The sequence below is a fragment of the Melanerpes formicivorus genome, unplaced genomic scaffold (assembly GCF_026170545.1).
Source record: "Melanerpes formicivorus ecotype bairdi unplaced genomic scaffold, bMelFor1.0.p_v2 SCAF_4, whole genome shotgun sequence".
In the NCBI taxonomy this organism is placed as follows: Eukaryota; Metazoa; Chordata; class Aves; order Piciformes; family Picidae; genus Melanerpes; species Melanerpes formicivorus.
The window spans coordinates 37,387,940-37,404,973 of NW_027142356.1; the positions used below are offsets into that span (position 1 = coordinate 37,387,940).

At 47.1% G+C, this 17,034-nt stretch overlaps 1 protein-coding gene across 2 annotated transcripts in view; it reads left to right on the forward strand.

The window, feature by feature from the left end:
- Positions 1-4,256: 4,256 nt before the first annotated feature.
- The window catches only part of CWH43 (cell wall biogenesis 43 C-terminal homolog), a 37,427-nt gene continuing 24,649 nt past the window's right edge, over positions 4,257-17,034 (forward strand). For both annotated transcript variants that reach the window (XM_068137670.1, XM_068137671.1), the window contains exons 1-7: positions 4,257-4,361; positions 6,505-6,696; positions 9,423-9,543; positions 9,650-9,804; positions 11,066-11,267; positions 12,550-12,638; positions 14,381-14,635. In XM_068137670.1, coding sequence (XP_067993771.1) covers positions 4,319-4,361; positions 6,505-6,696; positions 9,423-9,543; positions 9,650-9,804; positions 11,066-11,267; positions 12,550-12,638; positions 14,381-14,635 — 1,057 coding nt within the window. In that variant the 5' untranslated portion in view covers positions 4,257-4,318. The remainder of the gene's footprint in view (positions 4,362-6,504; positions 6,697-9,422; positions 9,544-9,649; positions 9,805-11,065; positions 11,268-12,549; positions 12,639-14,380; positions 14,636-17,034) is intronic.

The window sequence follows — 17,034 nt, forward strand, 5'->3', positions numbered from 1 at the left end:
TCCTGGAACCAGACTTGATTGTACCTGCCAGTTCTAACACACACTGAAATTAACCAAAGCCTATTAGAAGAAGGACGTTGCCGGGGCAATATTCTTGTAGCACGTCTCACAGAACATGTTACTGGAAAAGGTCTTTAGCAAGCCACAATGTTAATTAGTCCTGTGTTTTAGGGCTAATTTACAAGAGAGGAGGCTACACTTCAGCCCAGGTTTAACAAATGGACAGTACTTATAGCCAACACACTGTGACCTTGAGAAAAGGAGAAATAAATTCATGTGGAGTAGGGATATGCAAAGAGAGTTTTGCATAACAGGTATAAAGGGGATGATAAAGCTTTGCACTGTCGTGCAAACAGGACAGGCACCTAATGACCCTCAAGTCTTCAAGTTTCCATTGGGACTGTGACCAGTGCCTAACTGCAAACTCCACTACCCCAGCCTTTTTCCACTCTCTTAATCCCAATTTGTGTTCAGACTTCAATGCTTTTCCTCTCTCCTCCTCTGGCAGATTCTTCTGCTGCTCAATTATGCCCATTGAGGCACATCTTTACTGGGCAGTGTGTAAGGACAACTTCTCTCAGTTTCCTGACAGTTCTTTTAAATTCCATGTGCTTATTTCATGGTTTGAACAACAAAAAAACCCCATTTCTTTTTACAGTCACTAGCTTTAGAGAGGCTTAACCCTGTCAATACCAACAGGATTGTGGGGCTGGAATTTATTTTGTGTTAAACTCATCTATCTATCTATCTATCTATCTATCTATCTATCTATCTATCTATCTATCTATCTATCTATCCATCTAATATCTGCCTTAGGTTAAGAATATGTTTAGTCTAGAGAAGAGAAGGCTCCAAGGAGACCTTCTTGTGGCCTTCCAGTATCTGAAGGGGGTTACAAGAAAGATGGAGAGAGACTTTTTAGGGCATCAGGTAGTGATAGGACTGGGGGGAATGGAGCAAAACTACAAATGGGTAGATTGAGATTGGATGTTAGGAAGAAGTTCTTCACTGTGAGGGCGGTGAGAGCCTGGCACAGGTTGCCCAGGGAGGTGGTGGAAGCCTCATCCCTGGAGGTTTTTGCAGCCAGGCTGGATGTGGCTGTGAGCAACCTGCTGTAGTGTGAGGTGTCCCTGCCCATGGCAGGGGGGTTGGAACTGGCTGATCCTTGAGGTCCCTTCCAGCCCTGACAATTCTGTGATTAAATATTACTCTAAAATTAAGACATTCTTTTCTTTTTTCCTTCTGTGAGTGGGAACACCTTTAGTAGTATGATATGTTGGTTTTGCTGGTTTGCCATCATTGCATTCCTGCATAGATCAAATGTTAGTGATTAATTTTTTATCAGCTACACTGGTGGCACTCCAAGAATAAAGAAATACAGTGAAAGGCCTTCACATATATGTCTAATGATGTGTCTTGTAAGCACTGACTCTTGTATTTAAGACATGTCTGTTTTCACTTCAAAATACACTGCACCTGAAAACTCCCTCCTTGTGCTCTGATGCTTCTCCGTGAAGTGAACTGGAATGTAAGTTGGTTGCACTTGAAGCCAAACGTAGTAGTTACCAAGAGTCTCAGAGAGAGCATGTAGAATACAATGGCCAAATTTGTCAGGAATTGCATCATTTTCACTGCACTATGAGTTTAATGGAAGCCAGACAAGCACACCAGGTTCATGATTGCAGTCAAGCCTAGTTTTCCTGGAGCTCCACCTCTGAACCCTGAAGCAAGATACTGTAATTACAAAAAGCATTGCAAAATTGTTTCAATCAGCTGAACACATCCTGCCAGCCCCACGCTCTCAGGCAGCTACAAAAGCAGCCCTGTTCTGGGCTTATCCTGGCCAGGCATCTCATCTTTTAAGTTCCACTTGTGCCATGCCACAGCCAGATGAAATGGTCTCATCACTTGCAGTGAGAGGAGAAGTTGGAGCCTATTCTGGGATGGCTTTTCTTACATGAAGATGCCTTCACTTAAATGGGACTTGGAGAAAAGAGGAAGAACTTTAGATTAGATAGTGTTGGGTGAAAGGTTGGACTCGATGACCTCGAAGGTATTTTCCAACCTGGTCTGGTCTGGTCTGGTCTGGTCTATTCTATTCTATTCTATTCTATTCTATTCTATTCTATTCTATTCCATTCCATTCCATTCCATCCCATCCCATCCCATCCCATTCCATTTTCATTATACCTATGAATTTCATTCTTCTTCCTCTAGAGAGGCTGACTTTTTCATCAAAATACCTCATTTCTTTGTTGGCCATTCGAAACACATTTATGTTTTTAAATACCAACCCAAATCCAACAATTTCTGTAGCTAGCCAAACCCTGTTAAATTAAACCCAGGGTAAATTAATTACTTGATTGTGAGACTACTGGGACAAGCTTTTCCTTAGTACTCTGCCCCTCAAGTGTTCTGACAGGAATTTATTTGTAATAATAGGTCATCTTCAACAGGTGTCAGGGGTCAGTAGTTTACTCCTATGGATCTGGAGTTTCATAGATGCAAGGAAAATGTAAGTCACAAGGTTTGTTTAGAAGGGGAGAGCAGTTTTAACACAAGTGACAAAATATATCTGACAGTTTCATAAGGCACTGTATGATGATAAATAAAACTTAAGAAGACAACACACTCCAGCAGCAAAAATGCCCCCTTCCCCCCCCCCCCCTTTTTTTTTGTTTTAGTTGATGGTTGCACATTTAGAATTAAATTCTAAAATTCAGAATTTTGCTCTTGTAATCCTTTTTTGCCAAAGCTTGGCAGCAGTGACCATCGCTGGGTTCTTGTAGCTCAGGGCTTCATCTAAAATGAATAGAGTGGCTTAAGCCTCTGCCCTGGATCCTCAGCAACCCAAATGCTTTTCTGCTGCTTTTGCAAACAGCATTGCTTGTCAGAAGTCCTCAGGCTGCTCTTAAGCAAAGGGCATTTTGTCAGGATGAGCACAGCACTCCTGAGCACCTGGTAGTAACAGTTAACCAACCACATAGTTCATAGTATCAGTCAGGGTTGGAAGGGACCACAAGGATCATCTAGTCCCAACCCCCCTGCCATGGGCAGGGACACCCCACACTAGATCAGGCTGGACAGAGCCTCATCCAGCCTGGGCTTAAACACCTCCAGGGATGGGGCCCCAACCACCTCCCTGGACAACCCATTCCAGGGCTTCACCACTCTCATGGGGAAGAACTTCCTCCTCCCCTCCAGCCTGAATCTCCCCACCTCCAGCTTCATTCCATTCCCCCTAGTCCTATCACTCCCTGAGATCCTGAGCAGTCCCTCCCCAGCCTTCCTGTAGCCCCCTTCAGATACTGGAAGGCCACAATGAGGTCACCTTGGAGCCTTCTCTTCTGCAGACTGAACAGCCCCAACTCCTTCAGTCTGTCCTCACAGCAGAGCAGCTCCAGCCCTCTGATCATCCTCCTGGCCCTTCTCTGGACAACCTTCCAGCACCTCCAGCTCCCTCTTGTACTAGGGGCTCCAGAACTGGAGGCAGTACTCCAGGTGGGGTCTCCCCAGGGCTGAGCGTGCCAGCTCCTCTTTTCCCCACCAGCCCGTGGAGTGACAACCCTTTAGTCCCCTTTTGTTTCTTGCTGGTGTGTGCGGCAGACAAACACTCCTCTGGCATCACAGCTGCGAGGGATCTACTCACCGCTCCTTGTCGCAGGGCTGGGAAGCATAAACTCTGCCTGACCTCCATGAAGAAATCCCTGGTTTAACTGAACAGCTCTTCAGGGTCACCTCACACCTCGCCATGCTCTCCCGCCGCAGTGCCAGCTTAGTGTGGGCTCTGCCGCTGCGAGGCCGCACAGACACCGAGCCCCTGGGCTCCCCCTGGGCGCAGGCTGCTCCGCCGCCGCCCTGCAGACTCGGGCAGGGCCTCCTCACTCCTCTCCCTCTCCAGACAAAGCACAGCAACGAAAGGAAACTCGCCCCTCCGCAGCCAGAGGCCCGAGGGGGCCACCACTTCTGTCAGCGATGGCGAATGTGTTGAACGCTGGAGGTGTGGAGACGTCCCTCACACCCAGCCCTGGCCTCAAGGCCGCAGGCCAGCACCGCGCCGTTTCCTCGCTGCCGCTGCCTGCAGCCCCAGGACCCCGTCCCGCAGCACCCCTGCCCCGGGCAGTGGCTCTCGCCGCTCAGGGCCGGTGCAGCAGACGCGCCGCCAGGCGGCGCTGTGCCAGCCGCTCTCCGCCGGCCGCGTGCCGGGCGGGCTCCGTCAGGCGGGACGGGCGGCGGCGCCGCGTCCGTCACCGGCACTCGGCGGCGGGAGAGAGGGGCGAAGGCCCCGCCGCGCCGAGCCGGGCAGCGTCACGGCACGATGTTTCCCCTCTGGAAGGCCGTTCTCTCGGAGAGCTTCCTGGGTAGGTGGCGGTGGTGCCGCCCGACGGGGCTTTGGCGGGCTGTGAGGGGCCGCGGTGGCCGCGCTGGGAGGCGGTTAACGGTGCCGGTGGTCCTTCAGCCCTGCTGGGGGGCCCTGAGGCACGGCAGCGCTGGGGACTCTACCGGGAACGGCAGGCGGCCGTAGCGGAGCAGCCCTAGCAGGGTGTCGCGGGGCAGCCCTAGCAGGGAGTCGCGGGGCTGCCCTAGCAGGGAGTCGCGGGGCTGCCCTAGCAGGGCGTCGCGGGGCTGTTCTAGCAGGGCGTCGCGGGGCTGTTCTAGCAGGGAGTCGCGGGGCTGCCCTAGCAGGGAGTCGTGGGGCTGCTCTAGCAGGGAGTCGCGGGGCAGCCCTAGCAGGGAGTCGCGGGGCTGCCCTAGCAGGGAGTCGCGGGGCTGCCCTAGCAGGGCGTCGCGGGGCTGCCCTAGCAGGGAGTCGTGGGGCTGCTCTAGCAGGGAGTCGTGGGGCTGCTCTAGCAGGGAGTCGCGGGGCTGCCCTAGCAGGGCGTCGCGGGGCTCACCGTCCGTAGGGAGGTGTTGCCGCGGAAAGCTCCTCCGCTGCCAGCGAGTGAAGAGCGGTCACTGCCGAGCGTTCGTCTGGGGGTTCCCTTCTCCCTCCCAGCACCGGGATGCCTTTTGGCTCTGGGATCAGCCCAGGACCTCTTGCGTGGTCTCAGCGGAGGCTTTGTGCAGGTGTTTGTAGAGCCGAGCTGTGCTGCTCCCGGAGCAAGGCACGGGCGCAGGGTGGTCACCGGGCGGCTGTACCCCCGGCACTGCCAGCCCCGGGCACAGGGTGGTCACCGGGCGGCTGTACCCCCGGCACTGCCAGCCCCGGCACTGCCAGCCCCGGCACAGGGTGGTCACCGGGCAGCTGTACCCCCGGCACTGCCAGCCCCGGCGCAGGGTGGTCACCGGGCGGCTGTACCACCGGCGCTGCCAGCCCCGGGCACAGGGTGGTCACCGGGCGGCTGTACCCCCGGCACTGCCAGCCCCGGCGCAGGGTGGTCACCGGGCAGCTGTACCACCGGCACTGCCAGCCCTGGCACTGCCAGCCCCGGCACTGCCAGCCCCGGCGCAGGGTGGTCACCGGGCGGCTGTACCCCCGGCACTGCCAGCCCCGGCGCAGGGTGGTCACCGGGCTGCTGTACCACCGGCGCTGCCATGCCCGGCGCTGGGGCAGCTCCAGTGCAACGCGTGGGCAGCCGCAGGGCAGTGCTGGTGTGTCCAGACAAAGTGTTTCCAGAGGAGAGGGCACAGCGATGTACTACTGGAGTACTGTGTACAGGTCTGGAGTCCTCAATACAGGAAGGATGTGGATCTGATGGAGAGGGTCCAGAGGCGGGCCACGAAAATTACCGTGGGGTTGGAGCACCTCTGCTATGAGGACAGGCTGAGGGAGCTGGGGGAGTTCAGCCTGGAGAAGGGAATGCTCCAGGGAGAGCTAATGGCAGCCTGCCAGTATCTGAAGGGGGCTACAGGAAGGATAGGGAGAGATGTTTGCAAAGGCCTGTGGTGACAGGACAAGGGGCAATGGGTTCAAACTAGAGAAGGGCAGATTTAGACTGGTGGAACACTGGAACAGGTTGCCCAGGGAGGTGGTTGAGGCTCCTTCCCTGGAGATATTCAAGGTGAGGCTCAGCGAGGCTCTGGGTGACCTGATCTAGTTGAGGATGTCCCTACTGACTGCAGGGGGAGGAGGGGGGTTGGACTGGATGACCTTTGGGGAGTCCTTCCTGACTTGGGTCCATTCTTTGAGTCTACAATAATTCATTTCACCACTGGTCAGTCTTTGAGGAGCCCTGTGACTCGGTGGGCTACTGACTTAGCCAGCATTGTTCCCTCTGGACACCAACCCTTTCCTAGGCTGAGCACTTGTCATTGAAGATCAAAGCAGGAACTTTGGGTCTGAGTGGGGAAAGAGTTCTTTCCTCTCAGGAAAATGTGCTTATTCGACTTGAAATAGCAAATGTTTCTTCATGGAAAGTGGCTGTTGTTATTTGAACTACTTTCAGATACTTTGGATGTTCTACATTTGGAAGTATAAAATGGTGTATTTGTAAGTAATCTCCAGGAAACTATGCTGCTGAAAATATTTGATGGGGATTGTGTTTGTGTTTTGGTTTCCTTTAGGCTACATTTCATGGTCTCTTTACCATGCATTGCCACCGATGATTTATTACTTCCCCCTTCAGACTTTGGCACTCACAGGTCTGGAAGTTTTTGCTGTTGCCTTCTTTTCTCCAGTATTGCTGATAATTGGCCCTTTTTGGAAGCTGGCTAACAATAAGTACATCCTGGCTCTTCTGAGACTGGCTATGGTTGGTAAGTATGTACTGTAGTGAGTTAGATTCCATGCTGGTATCAAGGCATAAAAATAAGCATTCCAAGTTGCCTCTCAGTTGAGGTCATTCTGAAAAGAGGCAGGAAGAAGAAGTTCTTGCTCTCCCAAGCTCACACTTTTTCTTTTTCTCTCAAGCTTTGGGATGCATTGTGTTGGGGTGGGTTTTTTGGCCAGTACTGCATAATTAAAGACAAAGCTCATTTAATGTTTGGGTTTTAGCCCGTTCCTGGACAATGAAGGACCAATCTCATTTCACTTCTGTTTCTAGAAGCTTTTAAATGAGTGCAAGTCATGCCCAATAGGAAAAATGTTTTCAGTGTTGCACTGAGCAGGTGTTTTTCCTGTAGCAGCTCTGTCTCTGTGACAATGGGTAGGGACAAGATGTCACAGAACAGCTTGGGGCTGTTATAAAAATGATCTGCTGTGAGTGAAATGTTCTTTTGGGCAGGCTTAGTTCCCAAGGCTGTTTTTTCTTCTAAGAACTTTATTATATTTTTTTACCCATCCAGTCACACCATCACAGAAGGCTATCAAATTGGTCAAGCATGATTTCCTCCATGTGAATCTATTCTGACCACTCCAGACAGTCTTCTTCTCATCCATGTGCTTAGAGATGGCCTCCAGAATGAGCTGTTCCATCTCTTTCCCAGAGATGGATGCGAGTCTAACAGGCCTGTAATTTCCTGGCTCTTCCTTCTTGCCCATTTTGAAGACTGGGCTGACAGTGGCTTTCTTCCAGTCCTTGGGTACCTCTCCTATTCACCAGGACCTTTAAAAATGATGGAGAGTGGCATAGCAATAGCATCAGCCACCTCCCTCAGCACTTGTGAGTCCATCCCATCAGGGCCAGTGGGTTTCATGGAATTGTGTTAGGGGTTGGAAGGGACCTCTAGAAGTCATCCAGTCCAATCTCCCCCTGCCAAAGCAGGGTCATCTAGGGCAGGCCACACAGGAACACATCCAAGCAGGTTTTGAACGTCTCCAGAAGAGGAGACTCCACAACCTCTCTGGGCAGTCTGCTCCAGTGCTCTATCACCCTCACAGTAAAGAAGTGTCTCCTGGTGTTGAGGTGGAAACTTCCTCTGTTCTAGCTTATACCCATTGTTCCTTGTCCTATTACTGGGCGCCACCAAAAGGAGCATCTTGCCCCCCACCCCTCAGATATTTATAGACCTTGATCAGATCCCCTCTCAGCCATCTATTCTCCAGACTAAACAGCCCCAGGGCTCTCAGTCTCTCTCCACAGGGGAGATGCTGAAGTCCCTTCATCATCCTCGTAGCTCTCTGTTGGACTCTCTCCGGTGGAGAGAGGGTTTGCAGGTGTCCAGCTTGATTTTGTGTTCTGTCTGAAAAAGACCAACAACATAACACCACCCAAGAACAAACTCCCCCCATTATAGTGTCTATTTGCATACATGTCTTCAGACAACACAGAGTAAATCTGTGTGTTTGGATAGATCTGTTTACACTTGGGGTGTACTTGCTCAGCAGCAAAAGGTGTGTCTGCTGTAAGCAGGCAAACCCACGCTGGCTTTAATCTGGCTAGCACAAGTGATGAAAGATTTGAAGAGATTTCAGAGTCACAGATTTCAGCACAGTTTAGAAAGACAAATCTGTGTGCATTGTACATGCAGCCTCTGCTGAAGTCTGCACAAGTTCATTTTCACCACACTTTGATTTCATTTTACCATCTTTGCTCTGAGCTTTGCGTCTTTTACTCTTGAGCAGAACGAGGAAATAGCTGGAGGATTCCTAGCATGCATTGCCAGAATCAGTAGCACCATTTCAAGCCTTCCTTGCTTAACATCTTCTCAAGTCTGACTCATACTCACTTAGCAAATGGCTGGTAGTAAAACTATGTTGCTTCTGCTGCTATTTGCCACTGGTCCTGTGCCAGAATTTGCTGCAGTGATTGAAGCTGCAAAAATCTGTGTGACCCCACAGCCACCTGAATTGGAAACCTGCTAGGAGAGTTGGAAACTACTGATGAAGGCAATGTCACTGTGCCCTGGGAAATGGCAGAGATGCTTGTGCACAGTTCATTTTGGTGACTGAGAGTGTGACAGGCTGTCAATAGCAACTCCAAGACCAGGTACTGAGCCGGAGAAAGCCTTGTTCACACCCACTGAGACAATTGCCTGCTGATTCTTGTGCATGGCGTGGTGACTGCTCCTTTCTAAAAGGGATGTGGCTTTAGCCATAGTGCACTTACACAGCTTAAAAGCCAAATTAGGTGCATGATGACAAAAGCCATGTATTGTTTTAGAAAGGAGCAGTCACCATGCATGATTTTATGGCTTTTGACTTATGTAAGTGCACTGTTCAGTAGCATTTGTATATTCAGAGATTTTTATCCATAATATATCCTATTTATGGAGTCACTGATGATGAGTATTTAATTTGAGGCAATCGCTGCAGTCCTGGGTGATCACTTTATACTTTTTTTTGTTTCTTTCCTGAAAATGCTAACTGCTCTAACACCATCTATACCCAGTTTGTCTCTGTGACAGATTTCCATCTCTACCCAGTTTCTATCCATACCCACATTTCTTTGCTCTGTTTACAAATGTGCATTGTCACATGTTTTCAGATGAATGGTGGAGCCAGCCAAACTGCAGGCAAGACTGAACTCATGCACAGGAAATCCTTGCTACCTGATTTCTCTTGCCCATTAAAGCAACCTCTCTGTGTGTGTGTTTGTTTGTAGGAAGCTTAGCATCATACCAGGCACCAAATGCTGCTATTAGACTGTTCATCTTGGCTGCAGGGGTTTCCTCCTCCTTGCTGGTTCAAACAGTAACCTGGTGGTCAGGAAACAGTTTGCAAAGGTATTTTCTTTTTTCCTGATGGAATTGTAACTGATTATATTTTTTTTCCTTTTCCCTGAGAATTGTTCCTCAAAAGCATCACTGTTTCAAAACCCAATTCTTCCAGGTTCATCAGGATATGGGGCTTCATGCTGGGCAAGATAATGCTCCTTGTCCTTCGCATCTGGTACACATCACTAAACCCAGTCTGGAGCTCACAAGCTGCCAATGCTGCCATCCTGACAGTTGGGTTTATAGCAGCAGTGGAGAGAATTTACTCAGGTAAGCATTTTACAGCACAGAAGGCAGTTATGGAAACACCTCTCTGTGTGACACTGGGTTTTGGTTCTTTGGTGTTTTTTCCCCAGTGCAGTCTGGCTTTAGAGCTGATGCATGAGCATTACAGACTTCAGAAACCCCTAATGTGGCAGGATCAATATAACAATTCATACAAGCTGTAGAAGTTGGTGTTGGAACTGCCAACTAATTGCAGTATCAATAATGTGACAGTAATGCAAACAAAGGCATAACCCAAACCAATGAAACCAGAATGGATTATCCTCGTTCCAACATGAAACATCTGTGGCATTTCTGTTGTTTTCTCAACTCCGTCTGCTCTTTGAGTTTCTCTACCAGTGCATATTCTTTGGCAGAGAAGGGGAGACAGGACAAAGCTGGGGATCAGCTGATGTGACAAAATAAACAGAAAGGAAGAGTGGACAAGTTGTCCTGGTCAAAATTTGCCTGAGTTCTTGGAGTGTCTGGGCAGAGAACACAGCAGTGGGGGCTGGCATAGGCTAAGCCCACTTAAAAACTGTGAAGTTGTTACTGCCAAGAAAGACAACAGGGTTGGGTTGGTTACTTAAGGCAGCTCATGTTAAATCCTCAGAAGTTCCTTCTCAGTATGACCTCAATGAATTAATTGAAAGACGAGACCTTATCTATGGGCAAGTGGGTATACATTTCCATAATGTGTATTGTTTGTAGGCTTGCATTGCATGACATAAATTAATATAATGCAGAAAGGGAATCTATTACAGGAGAATAGGAAAAGAATCTGTCCTCTTCCTAGGTGACAAAGCAATGTGTCTGTGCAGTTAAAGGAGCTGCTTTCTCCTTAGATGAGAGAGGATCTCAAGTGCATGGAAAGAGGAGAATAGAAGGAGGGGAGTTTAGTTCTGGCTGCTTCGGAAGTGTCAGGTTTTGTCGTTATCAGAGTTTAGAGTTTCAGAGAACAGAACCCTCTGAACAAATTCTGGTAACTTTTCTGCTGATTTTCAAAGCCAATTTAATTATTTAAATTCCAGCAGTGTGAAGAACAATGCCATGGGCAGGTTGCCATTTCCTGACAGAGCCAGGAATGTGATGAGAGATTTTTTGTTGGTCTTATCAATTTCCACAAATGATCAAATAAGTTACATTTTGTGCCTGAGCCAGTAATTTATTCTGCTGATTTTGTGATCTTGGCTATTTCTTTTTTCTCAGTAACCCTTTGTAATAGGATGTGACAGTTTGTTCAGCTATATTTCTATTCTTATTTTAGGTGGAGACAAGAGGAAACAAGAAGCAAACAAAACTGGTAATGCAGTTAGAGTGACTGCTTCCCACCCACGTTGGCTTTTATCAGGGATTGCTTTTGGCAGCCTCATGTTCCTCACCCTGTGGATATTTGGAGAGGTGTCATTAGTTTCTAGATGGGCAGTAAGTGGACATCCACATACTGGTCCAGATCCTAATCCATATGGGTAAGTTTTTGGGTGGGTGGTGGTGTTGCAGTAGTAGCAAAACTGTAATCAAAACCTAATGCTGTAGTAGATGGCAAACTAAAACTCAATCAGATGGTTGTGTAAGAACTTAGTATCATAGTATCATAGTATCAGTCAGGGTTGGAAGGGACCACAAGGATCATCTAGTTCCAACCCCCCTGCCATGGGCAGGGACACCCCACACTAGATCAGCCTGGCCAGAGCCTCATCCAGCCTGGGCTTAAACACCTCCAGGGACAGGGCCTCGACCACCTCCCTGGACAACCCATTCCAGGGCTTCAACATTCTCATGGGGAAGAACCTCCTCCTCACCTCCAGCCTGAATCTCCCCACCTCCAGCTTCATTCCATTCCCCCTAGTCCTATCACTACCTGACCTTCCCCAGAATAAAGTGGGCTCACACAGGGGACTTGTGGATTCATTCTTGCTATCACATTCATTCTTGCTTTGAACCTTGTATCTACAGCAATCTTATTTTTTTCTAATACAGAATGATTTTTATTTCTGCAATAACAACCTGAATTTGCCACAGTGGAAAAAGAAAAGTAAATCAGCACTGAGGCTGAAGGACTTCTGAATGAAGTGGATCTATTATATGCAGTAAACAAATCTAGCAGTTGACTTCAGAGAGGAGATGGTAGAAACTGTTGCACCTTGTGTGCAGATGAAAAAAAGAAAGAAAACTGTGTGCAGTAGTGAAAGGTATACTGCTGTGGAAGTTTTGGCTAGTAAGGATTTAGTCTTAATGCTCTGTGTTGCTCACCTGAGTTCCAAAATCCAGAAAGAGACTGGATTAGTTACTCTGAGTCAGCTACATGTAGTTCCAGGTGAGGTAGGTAGTTATTTGCAATTATTATACACAAGAGATGCCCAAGACTGATAGCAATGTCAGATGCTGTAGGTTCTCCCATCTGACATGAAGCAAATACTTCTGTTTGGGTTAGATTCCTCTCTCCACTTTCCCTGAGTCCTTTTTGCCTTTTGCAGTGTTGTGCCTCTGCTGCTGACCACAGCTTGCTTATACATGATGACAAACTGCCATTGTTTTCACCTGAATGTTTTCTACATCCAGCAAAGGAGAGAAAATAGGGCAAGACATGACATGAAGCTATTTTGTGCTTAAACTGAGCTCTGCTTGAAGTAAAAGGATTACAGAGTGTTACCAAGCATCCTTGTCTGTATGGCTAGAAGTTTCTTTTTCAACACTGTGCTTATAAAATTATATTAATGGGTGGTTTCTTTGTCCTTTCTGTTATTTTAGAGGTACAGTTCTCTTAGGCCTGGCTCATGGACTGATGCTTTCATTTTGGAGTTGGTCTTCTGTCACTAGTTTTGCCTGGTTTCTTATAGGTAAGTGCAAAGCCTGAGCAGAAGTTTTGTTTCTTCTTTACTCAGGCCCCCTGACCCTACACCACTTATCAGAAAAGTCAACTGGTAATCAAAGTGTCTTTTAATCTGTCACTGCCTGTACTATACACATCTGATCAGCTGACTGAAGGTTACAGGCCACATCTCCAGGCCACCACAGAGCAGTGTTCTGTTCAGAAACCCCTGTTGAGGCTCTGTTCCCATCTCAACTTTCACCATCTTCATTGTGTAAGGGTACATCTAGGGTTATGAGGTGGAGATGACACAGGCCTCCCTATTTCTCAGGAGGCACAATAACTTGTAATTTAATGAGCAGTTCAGCTGGAGGGAAGCTTGGCTCCTGTCTCCTTAGTTGCTGAGATCTTCAGGCAGTAAAATAGTATGGACATCAAGATGGTTCTGCTGGAGCAGTGTATTTGTGAATCAGTCAACATACAGCAGGTCTTAGGTGGTGGGAAAGGGGCTCAAGTGCTGGATCTGGACATCCATTTTCAGCAGGACAGTATAAATATGCTGTGGAGCATGGCATAATTAAGACTAGGTGGAAATTCTGCTCTTGAGCAGTGGAAAGGTATTCAGGAGGTATGTTCCATACCTCCTCAGCATGGATGGATGCATGCAGCTTGGTTTAATTTGTAGGCCCATCTGAGTGACATTTAGTGATAGAAATGCTGTTTTAAAACCCCCTCATAAATCTGCTTATTTTTTTGGCCTTAGCTAAATGTTTGTAGGTGTTTATATCAAGAAGACAAAAGCAGTACTTCCTTTACAAATGTTTTGATGATGCAGTGGGACATAGCAAAGGAAATTATGAGTTATGTTTTATTTTGCTTATTTATCTGTTCTTTTGGAGCACTTAAGAGCCAACATTTTCAAGTTATTTTCCACAACTTTGAATACAAGAAATTTAATGCAAACTGACTTCCTCCTAGAAAGGAACCAAAATAACCAAATATCAGAGAAGTCCTGACAAAGGCACAGGAGACTGTTTGCAAGGGCCTGTGGTGACAGGACAAGGGACAATGGCTTCAAACTAGAGAAGGGCAGATTGAGATTGGCTATCAGGAAGAAGTTCTTCACTCTCAGGGTGGTGGAACACTGGAACAGGCTGCCCAGGGAGGTGGTTGAGGCCCCATCCCTGGAGATATTCAAGGTGAGGCTCGATGAGGCCTTGGGCAACCTGATCTACTTGAGAATGTCCCTGCTGACTGTGGGGAGGTTGGACTGGATGACCTTGGGATGTCCCTTCAGACCTGGACAATTCTATGATTCTTTGAGTTGGCAACACTCAAAGTGTCTTTTGCCTGGATAATTTACCTTTTGGTGCAGGGGTTAGTTTTAAGGAATGCATGGGCAGATTGTCATGTGGGTATGAACATTTGATTTGTGATGTAGACAGGTTGCTGTTTTAAAACAAGTACAGAATAGTTCTTTAGCTGTACTGGGTTCTAAAATGCTCAGAACCTTGATGAATAGAAGTAAAACACCACAACTGTTTCTATGCATGGCGTGAGAGTTAGTGAACATTTTCTTACCTGTGATAATGTGGTGCTGGGGAATGGAAGAGGAATTGCAGTCCTCGTGACACAGTTCCATGGCTGCAAAGCAGTTATACTTCCCAGACCCTCTTTTATTTTCCCCCCCCCCAGGCAGACTGTGACAAAGAAGATGGCAGATAATGCACCTGACTGTGACTCACTCTGTTCTTTTCTATCCCTTCACAGGTTTAGCATCTTCAGCTGGTCTCCTTTATTTACACACCTGGAGCGCTGCTGCTGCAGGCCATGTCCTTGCTGTCTTTACTATGTGTGTGTGGCCTCAGCTGGCTGGACACTTTGTTAGCTGTCAGCATCCTGGGAAAGCCATGAGCACAGCCATGCTTGCCTATGTTCTTGAATTATTCTTCTGTGTGTGGTGTACAGCTTATAAATTTGTACCAGGAGGAATCTACGCTCGAGAGAGTTCCCATCTCCTTTTAGGTACATTTATGACTGTGACTAAACACAAATATGCTTGCCTTAGCCTCAAGTAGATGTTTGAAATGCATCTAATGTATCAATAGTCTTTCCAAATGCTCAGCTGCTGTTTGATTTACTATACATGATTTTCTATGAGCAAATTAGTGAGACATGCAAGAAAAAAAAAGCCCCAAAGCCTACTTGTTTCTTCATGCTTAGAAATAGTTTAGAATGTGGAATGAAAACAAAATTCACTGGAGGGCAAATGACAAAATGAAACAAAGCCTGACAGTGTACAATTGAGGGAGAGATCTGTTAATCAGTCACCCTAAAAATATGGTTACAATCTGGGGGGTGAAGGCACTTGTGTGCCAGCTACCTAAGATAGCAGTATTGTACCTCAGGTGACAATGTAGTTTCTCTGGAGAGTCAGGGGTTGATGAAGGCTCTGTTACTGGGACTGTAACATAATTCAGTGCATTATTTAGCTCTGCACTGAGGAGCAAAGTGAAGCATCCTGCTCATCTAGCTAGTCTGCATTCGAGACCTGAGCTCCATTTCCATGTGGGTCTACTTTATGCTTTATGGACACATCAGTGTGTCTGGAGGACTGTCAGTGGCAGAAACATACAGACAGGAGATGAGGAACAGAAATTGTCAGGTATTTGCCAATGTGGAAGATCTGAGGTGAGCAAATATAAATGTTGCAGCAAAAATGATCCCTTGATGAACCAAACCATTTGGGGCTCAGTGTGTGGCACATTTTAAAATGTGGTATACATTGTCCTGTATTTGGTTTGGAAAGGACTAATGAATGCTGTGCTTGACATCTCACTCCAATGGGTTTAGAGTCTGTAAATGTCTTTGCAAGCACTTCCTGTCATTCCTGTTTCTGACTCTCCTTGTGTATGACAGCAATCACAGGCAGGGTTTCAGTTCATCTTGTGAGGAGAGTTCCATTACATGTGTTTGTTCTGAAAGCACTCTGGGGAGTCAGTAGGAACAGGTGCCTCAGTTAATTTAGTTTTTGAAGCTACATGAAGAAAGCATGTGCTAGAGGAGTGTCAAGTGCTTTCTTGGGTAATGCCTTGACAATGGAAAAGCTGTTCTGTAACATCCCTCTGGGTCATTTCCTTTGAAATACACACTTGTGATTAATTCACTGGGCATGATCACTGGGGAGATCACCCAGAGAGGCCCCTAATGGCAAAGTGTCTCAGCTGATGGCACTACATGAGTTTATATTCCAGTTGACAGCCCAGTCCCTGTGTCTTTTGGTGCCATCTCATTGCTTATCAAGGATTTGCAGCTCCTACCATGAGACTGTGTATTTGTTGTTGCACTTCTACCCTTACAACTTGTCTTTCTGCTTGTTCTCTTCTGGTTTCTTTCAGGTGCAAGTGCTATTTCTTGCTTTCTCCTCCTGTCCAATATCCTGCCTTTCTCTTGCTCCAGTTTGGGTAGGGAACTGCACCAGGAAAGGTGACAATGAAAGTAAGATCATTATATTCACAATTTCCATGCTGCTTGACTGTGATGTAACATAATGCTGAGGGGACAGATCCCTGGTTTTCCATCAGCTTCAATGGCTTTCAACCTGTCTGCCTTTGAGAAAGGATTTGTGTGTGCCCCTTCCTTTGTTGCACTACACTAAACTTCTTTATTTGCAGACTTCCACACACTACAACTAATGTAATAAGTAAGGGCAATGAGAAGATACTGAGTAATTGTTATGCCATCTTCAGCTATGAGTCTGAATTAAAACATGACTTCTACAGTTAATTAACTATACCACAAAAATATTAAGGACATATACCCACTCCAGCAGAGCTTTTAACTGTTTTGTTATGCTCCCACATGTTCTTTGCAGTTGATTAAATCCTTTAGTTCATAAAGGATGGGAAAAGAACTTATACTACTAGTCTGAACTCCCTATGGAGAAGGAACCACCACAGTGCATTGCAGCAATTAGTGCCCTAAAGTCACTTATCAGCTTTCAGAAAGCATTTGTAGCTGTGTTTAATTGTCTGGGTTTAAAATGTCCAGCTGCTTCTGTTGGCTCTGGGGCACAACACAAAATGCTCTCATCTTCAAATGGCTTCCTTACCTGCTGCACTCTGCTTGTGCTGGTTTTAGAGCAAACTGTTGAATAATTGCTTTTGTAGCTCCTAGATAAAAAGGTGAAACTTGTAGCTTGGTGACAGGGCAGAAGATAACAGGCATCTGCAATCACCAAAGTATTTTTCCATCAAGCTGTTACTTTCAAGTTCTGTAGGTATAATTTAATTGCTCTTGTCCAGCTTAATTCCAGTAAACTTTGAGCTGTAGCTTTTCCTGGGGACCTAGCACCATTTCAGCAAATTTACCTGCCATTTGTTAGCCTATTTGTTGTAATATGCTGAGATTGGACTGCAAATCAA